General features: G+C 42.0%; 2 protein-coding genes across 3 annotated transcripts in view; one reads left to right on the forward strand and one right to left on the reverse strand.

The window, feature by feature from the left end:
* polr2b (RNA polymerase II subunit B) overlaps positions 1 to 3,733 on the forward strand; it is a 64,842-nt gene extending 61,109 nt beyond the window's left edge. The window contains exons 23-25 of the mRNA XM_038792609.1: positions 129 to 289; positions 996 to 1,191; positions 3,375 to 3,733. Coding sequence (XP_038648537.1) covers positions 129 to 289; positions 996 to 1,191; positions 3,375 to 3,464 — 447 coding nt within the window. The 3' untranslated portion in view covers positions 3,465 to 3,733. The remainder of the gene's footprint in view (positions 1 to 128; positions 290 to 995; positions 1,192 to 3,374) is intronic.
* igfbp7 (insulin-like growth factor binding protein 7) overlaps positions 3,728 to 14,975 on the reverse strand; it is a 46,516-nt gene continuing 35,268 nt past the window's right edge. For both annotated transcript variants that reach the window (XM_038792611.1, XM_038792610.1), the window contains exons 3-5: positions 14,138 to 14,254; positions 11,626 to 11,734; positions 3,728 to 4,064 (exon numbers count right to left, since the gene is read on the reverse strand). In XM_038792611.1, coding sequence (XP_038648539.1) covers positions 4,048 to 4,064; positions 11,626 to 11,734; positions 14,138 to 14,254 — 243 coding nt within the window. In that variant the 3' untranslated portion in view covers positions 3,728 to 4,047. The remainder of the gene's footprint in view (positions 4,065 to 11,625; positions 11,735 to 14,137; positions 14,255 to 14,975) is intronic.

Consider the following 14,975-nt stretch of genomic DNA (forward strand, 5'->3'; position numbering starts at 1 on the left):
GATCGCTAATATGCGTGGAATGCTATGGTCTTGAAAGCCACATGATGCTCTCTTTTCCAGTGAGCATAAATATAGTAAAGTTGTGGTTGTTTATAAGTACATAATTATCATATCCGTCTCATACCTAGGTTCTATATAACGGGTTTACAGGGCGTAAACTTACATCGCAGATCTTTATTGGACCTACTTACTACCAGCGCCTGAAACACATGGTAGATGACAAAATTCATTCCCGTGCTCGAGGACCTGTTCAAATCCTTAACAGACAGCCAATGGAGGGTAGATCTCGGTAAGATGAAACTTGACATTTGTCTTACTGTGTCTTTGAAGTAATACTGCTGACTTTGAGCAAGATTCCAGTTTTGATGAGAGGCCACCTACTCTATTCATGACCATGTGACTTCCCAAGTGCATTTAGTTGTACTTTATACTTGTTTGAATTATTCAATTATGTTAACATTTTTATTTCTGCATAATGTGTGACTGTCCTAGTATATTCAAACTTTTCTAAAAATCCCTTCATTGGGTGTCAACATTGCTATCAGTCCAGCCCTTCTTGCCCATACCCAAATGCCCTTGTCAAGATAATGATGAACCTTAAACTGCTGAGTGCTGAAGATACTCCCACAGTGCTGTTACATAGGGTGCTCCATGATTTTGACCCAGTGATGATGAAGGAATTGCAGTATGTTTGCAAGTCACGATGATGTGTAACATTGGAACTTGCAGTTGGTGGTGTGCCCTTGGTAGTAGAGATCATGGGCACTCTGTGGCAAAGTTACATTGGAGAGAGTGATTAAGCAGGTGGACGGGTGCTGTTGAAGTTCACACCCAGGCTCAGCTCTAGTGTTTTCACCAGAAGCCAATGTACATAATTTGAGGGTAGAGTGAGGTTGTGTTGGGAAATCATCAAATTAAGAGGTAACCTGTCTTAATTTACAGATTGTTTTCCCCACCTTTTGCTCTCCATAATATGTGATTTGTTTTTGTTTTAGCGATGGCGGTCTACGTTTTGGGGAGATGGAACGAGATTGTCAGATTGCTCACGGTGCAGCCCAGTTTTTGAGAGAGAGGCTATTTGAGGTTTCTGATCCTTATCAGGTGCATGTATGCAACCTTTGTGGACTCATGGCGATTGCCAATACCAGGACACACACTTACGAATGCAGAGGATGTCGTAACAAAACTCAGGTACGTGTCAAACATTCTGAAGTATAGACAATAAAGATATTGGCATTCCATAATTTCTAGGGGGTTTTGATAGTTGCTTCAAGTGACAAGCATGATCTTCTTCCAACATGCAGAAATCTGTATGATAGATAGACGTAGAAACCTATATTCTGCATGCTCTGTATCAGGCGACTTCATTTGGAATATTTTAGGAATGTCTAGTTCTGTATGTTTGCATGTTGTAAATTACCGTGTGCTTACTCTGTATTGCTGAAGTGCCACAATACTTGTTCTTCTAACCATCCAGAAGGCTGAGCTCTTGCTTTCTGTCTGTGTTCAGATTATTGCATTGTTTTACTTGTGCTCAAGGGATAAGTGAGTGAATAACTCCAGTATAATAACTTTTATTTTGTTGACCAAAGCTGTTGTGTGGGAATCTCCATCCTAAAACCTCTTTCCTGCTTAAACAGACCTTGGAGTGTAAATTGTAATTCTGAAAAAGAATAGAGTAGAGTTTCTCTACTCTAGTTTTTCTCTACTCTAGTTTTGTAGCATGAACTCGTAAATTAATGTTCATTTTATTCCAATGCTTTAAAAGATCAGTGGAATTGCGGCGGCACGTGGCGCACTGGTTAGCACTGCTGCCTACAGCACTGAGGACCCGGGTTCGAATCCCGGCCCTGTGTCACTGTCCGTGTGGAGTTTGCACACACTCCCTGTGTCTGCGTGGGTTTCACCCCCACAACCCAAAGATGTGCAGGGTAGGCGTATTGGCCACGCTAAATTGTCCCTTAATTGGAAACAAATTAATTAGGTACTTTTTTTTTAATGTGTTGCGTTATCTGTAAAAATGAGAAAATTCCAATAAAAAAATTAAAATAAAAAAAAGATCAGTGGAATTGTACGGCATGAAACTATATATTGTTCCATGTTCAGTATTAGAAAAGACGAGCCAGCACCAGAAACTGGTTGGCTTTATTACCTTTCCTCTATCCTAAGTTATCATCCCATCTGACTCCATACATCTTCTTGCCCTTATTTTCAGTCTCCTCATCAGTATATATCTACAATTTACTGATGCAACTCCTTTTATTGAACTAAATTTACAATACCCAATTATTTTTTCCAATTAAGGGGCAATTTAGTGTGGCCAATCCACCTAACCTGCACATCCCTGGGTTGTAGGGATGACACCCACACAGGCACGGGGAGAATGCGCAAGCACCACACGACAGTGACCCGGGGCCGGGATCAAACCCGGGTCCTCGGCGCAGTAAGCAGCAGTGCTAACCACTGCGCCATCATGCCGCCCCACTGATGTAACTCCTATCAAGTTATCGCGCTATATTGGAACAGTGATTTAGACATTTTCTTCTGTGGGAGCTTAACTGAAATCCATCTCATTTGATAGAATCAATGTCTCCTCTGTGTTTGCGAGTCCTGTATCAAATATGTTTGGGTGCTTTGTATTGGACATGAGCTGTAAAAACAAAAAAGAACTGGCCTCATTTGGCTCTGAGCGGCCAATGCTTGGCTTTTGTGAAATGAGAATCTGACCAATGGATCCTAGATGAGATTGCCATAAAGTTTTGAATCTGGAGACATGACTAGGCTTAGAAAAGGGAATAGACCGTTTGGATTTAACTACTTTATGCAGAGAATGATGAAATTTGTGGATGGACTGCTCGGTTGGGCAGTTGAGGCAAATAAGTGGAAGAAGTGGCTAAATATAAAGGAGTAGGTGAATGAGTGGTCAGATGTGAATGGCAAAGATGCATATGGCTAACTACCGAAGTAGTATATTCAACTGGCAAAATTATTTGTAGCAGATTGTGCATCCAGTGATAGAAAAACACAACCTATCAATATTTTAAACTGTAACAAATTGAAAAGGTTTGTAATATTGACATGAAAGAGCTTATACCATAGCTATGCAAATAGACTAAAGGGTATTTATATAAAACCGGCTGAATGGAGCTTTACACAAGTTTAGCTGAAGTCAATAGCTCTCTGACTTCTCTACAGTAACTGGGAAGACTTTTGGAGAGGGGACTCAAAGCCATGAACAGTAATGTTAAACAATGTGTAAATTACTGTAAATAGCCATAAATGACAGTGTTATGGCAAAGATGAGAATAAAAATAGAAGTATGTTTTTATAAAATAGATGCTTACCTTTTATTCACCTTGTTCTTTAACTTTCAGATTTCGTTGGTGCGGATGCCCTATGCCTGCAAACTTCTCTTCCAGGAGCTAATGTCAATGAGCATTGCACCCCGAATGTTGATTTCATAATGGACTGTAAATGATCGGCTTTTCTCAGACATGCCAGGTTTATGGCAAAATATTGAAATAGTATAATATGTGACTGGCAAAATTATTTGCAGCAGAGTGCACAATGATGTATGAGAAAGTGTGATGGTATTGCTTATTCAAATACCAGGTCTTTAGTCTCACTTCATGTGCTTACTGTTCTCACTGGTGGCTTGATCGGTGGTTTTATCTTTGCCAGTATTGTAAGTAGATTTTGTTGTGAAAACAAAAAATAAAATTTTGTATTTTAAGCTTTGTATAAATTTTATTCCATACCTTTATATACAGTCTGTATCTTTATAATGGAGTAACAGGTTTGTGCTCCTTTGCCCTTATATTTGACTTACAAAAATCTAATTACAAGCAGAGTAAAATGAAGGGTACAACAACAATCATCATTAAAAGTAACTATATGCTGGAAAAAAGATCCCTAGAAAACTCGATTTATTATGCACTGAAAAAAGCACTATACAAATAGTCTGCATATCCCCAGAGTTCCCCGTCAGTAGATGAGCTCCAAGCTGAGCTAGTGGTTGGTCATTGGTTCATTCCATTGAATATTTTTTCATACTTCCTCTTTCACTGTAAAGCAAAACACCAAAGTTAATAGGAAGAAATAGCGTTAATAGAGTGGCACTGTGGTTTGCACTGCTGCCTTGCAGTGCCAGGGACCCGGGTTCAATTGCAGCCTTGGGTGACTGTGGAGTTTGCACGTTCGCCCCGTGTCTGCATGGGTTTCCTCCGGGTGCTCTGAGTTTCCTCCCAAAAATGTGCAGGTTAGGTGGATTGGCCACGTTAAATTACCCCTTGGTGTCCAACGATTAGATGGGGTTGCAGGGTAACTGGAATGGAGTGGGCCTGGGTGGAGTACTTTCACGTGGATGGGTGCAGACGAGGTGAGCCGAATGGCGTCCTCCTGTACTGTAGGAATTCTATGGATTCTACGTTTCTACAGGGAAATCGGTGGAGCTCAACAAATGGAGAGCCCTGTCCCATTAGCAGATTTTTCACTGACTTATTTCACCTTTTCCATGTGTGTCCTTAAAATCATAATCTATTGACTTTAGTTTTCTTCTGTATCATAATACAGCTCCATATTCCAGTCTTAAATTCAAATCTTAAGTCTCCTGTAATAATTACACATAATTTGTTGAATACATTGATTTCCAGGATTTCCCTGCGACAAACCAACATACAAATAGGAGTAGGCCATTCAGCCCCTCTAGCCTGTGCTACCATTTAATGAGATCATGGCTGATCTGTGACCTAACTCCATATACCTGCCGTCAGCCCATATTCCTTAATATCTTTGCTTAACAAAAATCTATCTATCTCTGATTTAAAAGCAACAACTGTTGTGGCTTCAACTGCTGTTTGTGGGAGAAAGTTTCAAAACTCTACAAGTCTTTGAATGAAGAAGTGATTCCTGGCGGCACAGTGGTCAGCACTGCTGACTCGCGTTGCTGAGGACCCAGTTCGATCCCGGCCCCGGAACACTGTCCATGTGGAGTTTGCACATTCTCCCCGTGTCTGCGTGGGTCTCACCCCCACAACCCAAAGATGTGCAGGGAAGGCGGATTGGCCACGCTAATTTAAAAAAAAAAAAAATTAAGTACCCAATACATTTTGTCCAATTAAGGGGCAATTTAGCGTGTTCAGTTCACCTACCTTGCACATCTTTGTATTATGGGCACAGTAAGAAGTCTTACAACACCAGGTTAAAGTCCAACAGGTTTGTTTCAAACACGAGCTTTTGGAGCACGGCTCCTTCTTCAGGTGAATGGAAAGGCTTGTTCCAGAAATGTTTATATAGACACAGTCAGAGATGCCCCGGAATGCGAGCACCTGCAGGCAATCAAATCATCAAAGATGCAGAGAGAGAGGTAACTCCAGGTTAAAGAGGTGTGAATTGTCCCAAGCCAGTTCAGTCGGTAGGCCTCTGCAAGTCCAGGCTTGTTGGTGGGGGCCGAATGTAATGCGACATGAATCCCAGATCCCGGTTGAGTCCGCATTCATGCGTGCGGAACTTAGCTATAATTTATCTATATTATAGCTAAGTTCCGCACGCATGAATGCGGACTCAACCGGGATCTGGGATTCATGTCGCATTACATTCGGCCCCCACCAACAAGCCTGGACTTGCAGAGGCCTACCGACTGAACTGGCTTGGGACAATTCACACCTCTTTAACCTGGAGTTACCTCTCTCTCTGCATCTTTGATGATTTGATTGCCTGCAGGTGCTCGCATTCCGGGGCATCTCTGACTGTGTCTATATAAACATTTCTGGAACAAGCCTTTCCATTCACCTGAAGAAGGAGCCGTGCTCCGAAAGCTCGTGTTTGAAACAAACCTGTTGGACTTTAACCTGGTGTTGTAAGACTTCTTACTGTGCTCACCCCAGTCCAACGCCGGCATCTCCACATCATTGTATTATGGGGGCAGCACGGTAGCATAGTGGTTAGCACTATGGCTTCACAGCGCCAGGGTCCCAGGTTCGACTCCCGTTTGGGTCACTGTCTGTGCGGAGTCTGCACGTTCTCCCCATGTCTCCGCGGGTTTCCTCCGCGTGCTCCGGTTTCCTCCCACAGTCCAAAGGTGTACAGGTTAGGTGGATTGGCCATGCTAAATTGCCCTTAGGTTAGATGGGGTTACGGGGCTAGGGCTTAGGTAGGGTGCTCTTTCCAAGAGCCAGTGCAGACTCGATGGGCCAAATGGCCTCCTGCTGCACTATAAATTCTATGATTCTATGAAACCCATGCAAACACAGGGAGAATGTGCAAAACCCCACTGACAATGACCCAGTGCTAACCACTGCGCCACCGTGCTGCCCTCGATCATGCTAAATTGCCCCTTAATTGGAAAAAATTAAATAAGTGCGTCCTAACATCTCTCCTGAATGGTCTAGCCCTAATTTTTAGGCTATGCCCCCTAGTTTTAGAATCTCCAACTAGTGGAAATAGTTTTATCTTTATCTACCCTGTCCTCCCCTGTTAATACTTTGATAAGATCACCCCTTAACCTTCTAAATTCTAACAAAAACTGGCCTAATCTTTGTAATCTTTGCTCTCAAATTAACCCTGTAATCCAGGTATCATTTTTGTAAATATACGTTGCATTCCCTCCAAGACCAAAATATCTTCCTGAGGTGTGGTGCCCAGAACTGCTCTCGGTACTCCAAATGGGCACTAACCAGGGATTTGTATAGCTGCAGCCAAACCTCTGTGTCTTTATATTCCAATCCTCCAGATATAAAGGCTAACATTCCATTAGCCTTTTTGTTTATTTTCTGGATTTTAAGGATCTATAGATAACCTCACACTTGCTTACATTGAATTCCATCTGCCACAATTTTGCTCATTCACCTAATCTGTCAATACCTCCTTGCAATTTTATTATTACTTTTTATAAATTTAGAGTACCCAGCCCATTTTTTCCAATTAAGGGGCAATTTAATGTGGCCAATCCACCTACCCTGCACATCTTTGGGTTGTGGGGGCGAAACCCAACCCGAAAGCCAACACGGGGAGAATGTGCAAACTCCACACGGACAGTGACCCAGAGCCGGGATTGAACCTGGGAACCAGATGCTGTGAAGCAACTGTGCTAACCACTGCACCACCTTGCTGCCCTCCTTGCAATTTCACGCTATGATCTAGGTTGTCTGCAATGCCACCTAATTTTGTATCATCAGCAAATTTGGATCTATGACTTTCTATGCCATCATCCAAGTCATTATTGAATAATTGAGGCCTCAACATAACCCTGTGGTGCACCACTAGTCACCTGCCAATTAGAGTAATTGCTCATTATCCCCACTCTCTGTCATCTGCCACTTAACCAATTTCCTAACCATTTCAATCATTTGCCTTCAACTCTGTGGACTTCCACCTTTAGCTAACAGTCTCTTTTTTGGGACTTTATCAAATGCCTTCTGGAAGTCCATGTAAATAACATCCATAGATGTTCACCTCTCCACTACCTTAGTCACCAAAAAATTCAATAAGATTAGCCAGGCATGACCTTCCCTTCACAAATCCATGCTGGCTCTCTCTAATCGACCAAAATTAGACTAACTGGTCTGTAATTCCCTGGTTTCCCCCTTTCACCCTTCTTAAAAAGTGAGTGACATGTACAATTTTCCAATCCAGAGGGACTACTGATCCTACGTAACTCTGAAAGATTATAGTTGGGGCATCTACAATGTGTTCCCTACTTCCTTTAACACACTTGGATGGAAACCGTCAGGTCCTGGGGATTTGTTACTCTTTAGTTCCATTAATTTCCTAGTTACTGATGCTGTACTTGCCATAATTGTATTATGCCTATCCTCTATCGGCTATTAATGTTTTCAGGACTTCCGGCAAGTTATCCTTTTCAGCTGTAAATACTGACGAAAAGTAATTGTTCAACATGCCTGCCATTTTCTCATTATCACTGGCAGTATCTCCATTTTCAGCGTTATTGGGCCTACCTTGCTGTTGACCACCCAATTTCCCTTTACTAAACTATAAAATTTCTTCTTATTAATTTTGATGTCCCTTGCAAGTTTCCGTTCATAATCCCTTTCAGTAGCCCTGATAAACTGCTTTGTGACCCATTGCTCTATCTATCTTATTGGTCTGTGTTTTGCATTTTTGTAAGCCCTTTTTGTTTTATGCTGTCCCTAATCTCTAGTTGTCCATGGCTGTTTTTTTGTGTGAAGTGGAGTCTTTTCTTCTCAGGGGTATAAACTCACTTTGTATCTTGTTAAATGTTTCTTTAAATATTCCCTACTGGTCTTCAACCTTTAGACCCATTGACATACCTTTCCAGTTTACTGTGGACAGTCTCTGTCTCATCCCATTAAAGTCAGCATTACACAAGTCTAAAATTCTAGTATCTGAATCGTGCTTTTCATTTTCAAACACTACACTGAATTCAGACATGATGACTATTTGAGAAATGTTCACACACAGGCTACTAATTAAATTTGGCTAATTACTCATAACCAAATCTAATATTGCCTGTACCCTTGTTGCACAGTAGAACACATTGCTGCAGGAAACTATCCCGGACACATTCCAGAAATTCACTACCTCACTTGTCTGCCTCTCCCAATCAATGTGTAAGTTAAAATTCCCCATTAATACTACTCTGCCTTTGCTACACACTTTTTTAAATGTATTTTATTCCAAATGTATATGAAAAGTTACAACATATAAACAATTCGGGAAACAAACTTCCCAACACACAACTAAACAGTTTGTACAAATCTTTCCCCTTTTTCGCCCCCCCCCCTCTTCCCCCAGCGATGAACAACTCCTCAAAGTCATGAACATCCCTTCAAAATCCTCCACTGAACCCCTTGACTCGTATTTGATCTTTTCCAGCCGAAAAAAAAGTCATACAAGTCACCCAGCCAGGCCACTACCCCATTGCTGACCGTCGCTCCAATATAATTTGTCGCCGGGCAATCAGAGAGACGAAGGCTACAACATCGGCCATCCTCTCCTCCATCAGCTCTGGCTTCTCCGATAGCCCAAAGATCACCACCAAAGGGTCCGACTACACCTCTTCCACCACTCCCCTTGCTAGTGCCGTGAACACTCCCGCCCAGAATCTCTCCAGCTTTTCACAGCCCCAGAACGTATGTGCATGATTTTCTAGTTCCGCCCACCCGTCTCTCACTTGTCTGCCACGCCCTGAAAGAATCCACTCGTTCTTGCTCGTGTCATATGTATCCTGTGTACAACCTTGAACTGTATCAGGCTCATCCTTCCGCATGAGGGGGTTGCATTTACCTTCATAGCACCTCACATCATACTCACCTCACTTCATGCTCCCCAGTTTATCTCCCCAGCCACCTGTATTTGGTCTCCAATTCTACCCTCCCCTTCCACATCTGGAAGCAACAGTTGTTCCAGCAGGGTGTGCCTCGACATCCTGGGGAACTCTTTCCAAACCTTCCACGCGAAGTCCCTTACCTGCAGGTACCTAAACTCACTTTCTCTCGGGAACCCTACCCTCTCCTTCAATTCATCTATACTGGCAAACCCTTCTTCCAGATACAAATCCCTCACCTTAACCAGCCCCACTTCTCTCCACTACTTATATGTGCCATCTATCCCCCGGCAGTAAACAGTGGCTTTCACACAAAGGCATTAACACTGACATCCCCTCTATCCTAAAGTGTCTCCTCAGCTAGTTCCAGATCTTCGCCATGGACTGCACCACCGGGCTCCCTGAGTATCTGCTCGGCGCCATTGACAATGCTGCCGTCACCATAACCCTTAAGCTGGACCCCCTACAGGATTCCTCCTCCATCCTAATCCATTCTTCCCTCCATCGCCTCACCTTCTCCATGTTCACAATCTGTCTTTGCTACACACTTGTCTAATTTCTGCATTTATATAGTCTTAACACCTCAGAACTGCTACTAGGGGTCGATTCACAACACCCATTCAGTTTTAGATCCTTTTTTCAAGCAAATATGTTGAGGAAACTGTCACCATTCCCATTCAAGCTTAAGGACATAACGTCAACAACAGATCAGAATTATAGCACACATCAGTGGATTAACATAAGATGCTTGAGGAACAGAATTATTGAGAAATTCTGAAAAACATTCTCACACTTCAAATACAATTGGGTACCATTCTCCCCTGACAAAAAGTGCCAACCACTCCATGATCCTGGAGAACAAAAAAAAACACTTGGCTTCTTTTCTCCATTACCATCTTTATGCTTAAAGCCCTGTGTTACACTTGCTCCCACTACAATTGCAAGGAACTCCGGGGTGACTTTTATCGCTCAGGTTGACACCATCTGTATCCCTCTTCCTCCTGCTCCACAAACTAAATTTCCCATCCAACCTAGTGTTAATCCCATGTCCTTCTCTAGTTTCCTCCCCTTATGCCCTTTCTGAGCTCATCTTGTCCACAAAAACCACCTCCTGCTCCATTGTTCCCATTCCTCTTCTAAATTGCTGACCACCCAACTTCCCTTCCCCATACTGACATTGTGAACATTATATTTTCCTCTGGTTCTGTCTCCCCATCTTTCAAAAACATCTGTCATCACCCTCTCAAAATAATCCCCATCACTAACAACTTTGTCCTTGCAAACAACTGACCCGATGCCAACTTTCCTTCCTTCTCTTATTCAACATGTCTCCAAAATCTCCAACTTATCAATCCTGCAACTCCCTGCCTGAACTTCTATTCAGATTTCTATTCCAGCCATAGCACTAAAATGGCACTAATATTCTGTGATTGTGAACGTGGTTCATTTTTTCTCATCTTCCATGATCTCTGCGGCCCTTGGTATGGTCAATCACCTCCAACATCTTTTCTTAGTTAATCAGCTCAGTAGCCCTGCCCTCATTTGATTCCATTCATATCTGGATGGATAGACCATCTCTAGCGAAGGCTTATCTTCCTCAAGTTACACTGTGACCTTTGAGACCAATCTCTCCTTGACTACATGGTTCCCTAGGGTTACATCAACTGCAAATCCTGATTATGCCTCTGCATGCACACTGAGGACAACCAGCATTATATCGCTCCCTTTCTCGACACCTCCACTACCTCTGGCAGGTTGCTGAGTTGAAATCTTAAATTAACCATAGTTTTTTGAGGAATTAGGAAGACTGAAGCAATAGTCTTGTACCCTTGCCACAAACTCTGAATCCTTGCCACTGATTGCATCCTTCTTCCTTGTTACTGTTTATGGCTTTTTCAGCTGTTTGAAATCTCTGCATCCTGTTTAATTCTCTGACCCCATATTTCCTCCAGCCTCTTTCCACCTCCATTACATTCCCCTGACACCAGCCTGCCTCAACCTGTGTGCCATTGAAATCTGATTTGTGCTTTGGTCGCTGCCAGACTTGATTATTCCAATTCTCTCTTGACCGGCTTCCTACATAATATAAAACATAGCTCAGTGCAAAACCCTGCTGCCTGAATCACATCTTGCAACCTTCTTTTGACCAGTGCAGGCTTCTGGACACGTATTTAAAAGTCTCATGCTAAAATCTGTCTGCCCTTTCCCCTCACTACCTCTTTATCACTCCCATGAAAAATCACGATAGTCCCTTTGGTAGCCATGAAGCTACATATATTTCATGACACATCTATGTTATTTATATAGAACATTACACGCACTTTTTAGTTCATCAACCACGTGTATGCTTCCGGCAGCTGCAGCCTCTCCGTTGGTGTTCGATGCATGGCACTCATATTCTCCAGCGTCTTCCTCAGTGAGCGGAGAGATCTAAATATAATTGAAAATAAAGATGTTTGGAGACATGACACTTATTCTGCCGAATTTGCAAAAATGAATGTTTCAACAACTCTCCATTCCTCTAACTCTTGAATCTTCTTGTTTACACAAATATATCCTTGATTTATAAAAATTGCAGAAGTATATTACAAAACATTTCGACTTGAAAAATACAGAAAATGCCATAAAATTTGACTTGTCACCATACAGTGTGAGCTCCTCCTGATTACTGTACCACTACACAATTGTAATTCTCTTCATGTGTACAATATGTACTCCATATCAGGTATGTAGATGGGCGACAAAACATTTCAAATTCAAAAATTGCAGAAAGTGCAATAGAATTCACCTTTCCTTCATACGGCATGATGAGTGCCTCAATATAATTTCTAACTCTTAAATCTACCATCTGCACCCTCTTGGCAATTGTGTTTTCAGCATACCAAATCTAACCTTCTGGCATTTCAGCCCGAAACTTCTCAGTGTCACACCCGCTTCCCTTTCTATCCTCTCCAAAGCTCAAGGGGTGGAAATTTGTTTTGGCCTTGTTTTCAAGGCTGAAATGTGCAACTCCTTGCGAGCACTCATCAGCGGCCTGAGTCTCAGCCGGGCCGTCTTAACATATGCAGACACCAGCCCCGGTGCAGAGACAGCTCACCAGTTTTATGGATGAAACGTTGTGTAGGCTGCTTTCCCTCAAGAGGCCTTTGGAAGGATTGCAATCAGGAGGGAAGCGAGTGAGGTTAGCAATGATCTTCAATGCTGTGGTGGAAAATAGCAGCCCCTGGCATCAGCTATTTTCAGGCCTGTCCAATTTTAAGAATGGAGTCACAAAACGCCTCTATTTGCAAATGCAAAGGCCCTATTGCCCCATTTCAGGCACAGAGCCAGGAGGCTTGTACTACAGTTTGTACTATATGACATGATGCATTTTTGCTGCCTTCCAAATTAGGTGCCTGGGTATATAAAAGCAAAAAAACTGCCGATGGTGGAATTCTAAAATATAAACGGAAAATACTGGAAAAGCTCAGTAGGCCTGGCAGCAGCTGTGGACAGAGGAACAGTTGACATTTCGAGTCTGTATGATTTCTTCGGAGCTAAACAGAGGGAGAGAAATGTGATGAAATTTTATACTGTTTAAGAAGGGGTGGAGAAGAATAGGTGGGAGCTAGGAGAGATGCATGGCCACTAAAGGGAGTGTTAATGGTAGTGTTAAAGACTAAAGATGGTGCTGATAGTGGCATAAAGGTAAAATAGCAGAATGTGTTGATCGCAGATGGTCACATTGAGGGGGGGGGGGGGGGTTGTTGGGGCAAAGAAATTGGATTAATAAATGAAGTCAAGATAGAGAAGAGAGTTAGTTTTCAATGTCATACCTCTACAGTGGGGTGACACTAACAAATTCTCAGCTCACGTCATTAAACCAAGGTCTTATTCACTTATCGTTCCTTTGAATCAGTGTCTGTTTTACTTCGCCAGGGATATGTAACTAAGTTGCTGTCTTTGTCCCTCCTTTACCAGGCAAGAAATAAGATGTTTTAAAAAAATCTAGCATACAATCAGTACACCAAGAGTCAAATCTCCTCACAGCCGGATTGTTACTTTGGTTCCATTGTTGCCCAATTGTGGGTAATCCAGAGATTCTACATTTTAGTCCCAGGGTTCAATTGGATGAGTAAATATAGTTAAACATATTTCAGATGCTTGTGACAAGTTGGCAACATGGGTCAATTTTCTACAGGCTTTTTTTCTAAAACGGACAGATAATGTTGAAAGCAAATTATAACGAGCAGAATTGATAATAAAACTTCCACTCCTTCAGATTTCTTGAAAGCAACAATGTTTTTGTTCGAAAAATTGAAACTTAATTGTGTGAAGGACACCTTGGGGTTGAAGACAGACATGACCAGTCTGGTGATACGAAAGCCTTCCTTGCTCCGGACTGGATTTGGGTATTTTCAACCTAGTTCGAAACTCTTGTGGGGAGCACAGAAGCAGCCCAACAATGACAGCACAAAATGTGCAATCTCCAATCAGACAGGTTGTTACAGGTTATAAGCTAACCCGTAGCGCACAAAATAAATGTTTTCCTCACTTTTGCCGCAGATTTGACAGATCTTTACTCTGGGAGTTGTGTCTTAAAAGGAAGAACTTGCATTTAGATGAACCTTACACGATCTGAGAACATCCCAAAGTGCTTCACAACCAAGGAAATGCTTTGCTAATTGTCACCACTCTTGTAGTATCGACTGACTGGGGACTGTTTTGTGTGTAACATGGCAAAAGGCATTCCTATTCCTTACTGTAAGCAGCGCAACAATCTAAGAATTTTTTTGTGGGTCGGGTTTACATAAATTCCTAATGAATGTTCTTAAATGTAGATTAAAAGCTTACCAGCACCCATCCTGTAACCTCATGTTTCTCTGGTCCACCACGGGTCTGAATGGCAAGGTTGTCCCGGTCACCAGGCAGCAACTCCATCTTTTCCAAACCTTTTGCTGTTTTCTTTACCTATTATTTAAAATAGCATTCATAATGTATCCTTGTGTGGTTTCACATAATACATTTTTAGATCGCTGAAGGACCACACCACTTTGCGAATGTTCTTTGTACTTAGCATAACAAATGTTCCTTGTATGATGGCATGTTTTGTAATAGCCCCAGACATGTTGCACCATGTCAACTTGTGTGCGTTGAAAGTCATTGTCAGCAGTTCCCAAGGAGAGCAAAGAGAGATAAAAGGCTTCATTCTAAATTGTTTAAGAACTTTTCACAAGCAAATATTTAGTTAGTAACAAAAGTTGATTATTTCCTCAGGCATAATGGCTCTTTAGCAAATCAAAGTTTTCACTTCAGTCATCAATAGTCCCTCTAAGCATTAACTTTTTCCATTCTTTATAAGCTGCCAGTGCATATTTTTGTAATGGAAAGCATGACAATGTTATTGTGGGGAAAGTGTATTGGAATTCAAGGTAGTAACAAAAATGGAGTTTAGATGCATTCAGCTAATAGAATATATTGAATTCCAGACTCTACATATATTGGATTTGTCACTGAGCCTTATAAGAAGATTTCAGATGAGCTAAAGGTTGGTCAAAGTGGCAGATTTTAAGGAACCTCTTGAAAGAAGAAGGACAGACAGAGAGGGTTAGGGAGGGAATTTCAGAGCTTAGGACCTAGCCAGATGCAGGATCTCAATCAATAGGAGAGTTTTTTAAAAATCAGGAACATT

This window comes from Scyliorhinus canicula, chromosome 3, assembly GCF_902713615.1.
Source record: "Scyliorhinus canicula chromosome 3, sScyCan1.1, whole genome shotgun sequence".
In the NCBI taxonomy this organism is placed as follows: Eukaryota; Metazoa; Chordata; class Chondrichthyes; order Carcharhiniformes; family Scyliorhinidae; genus Scyliorhinus; species Scyliorhinus canicula.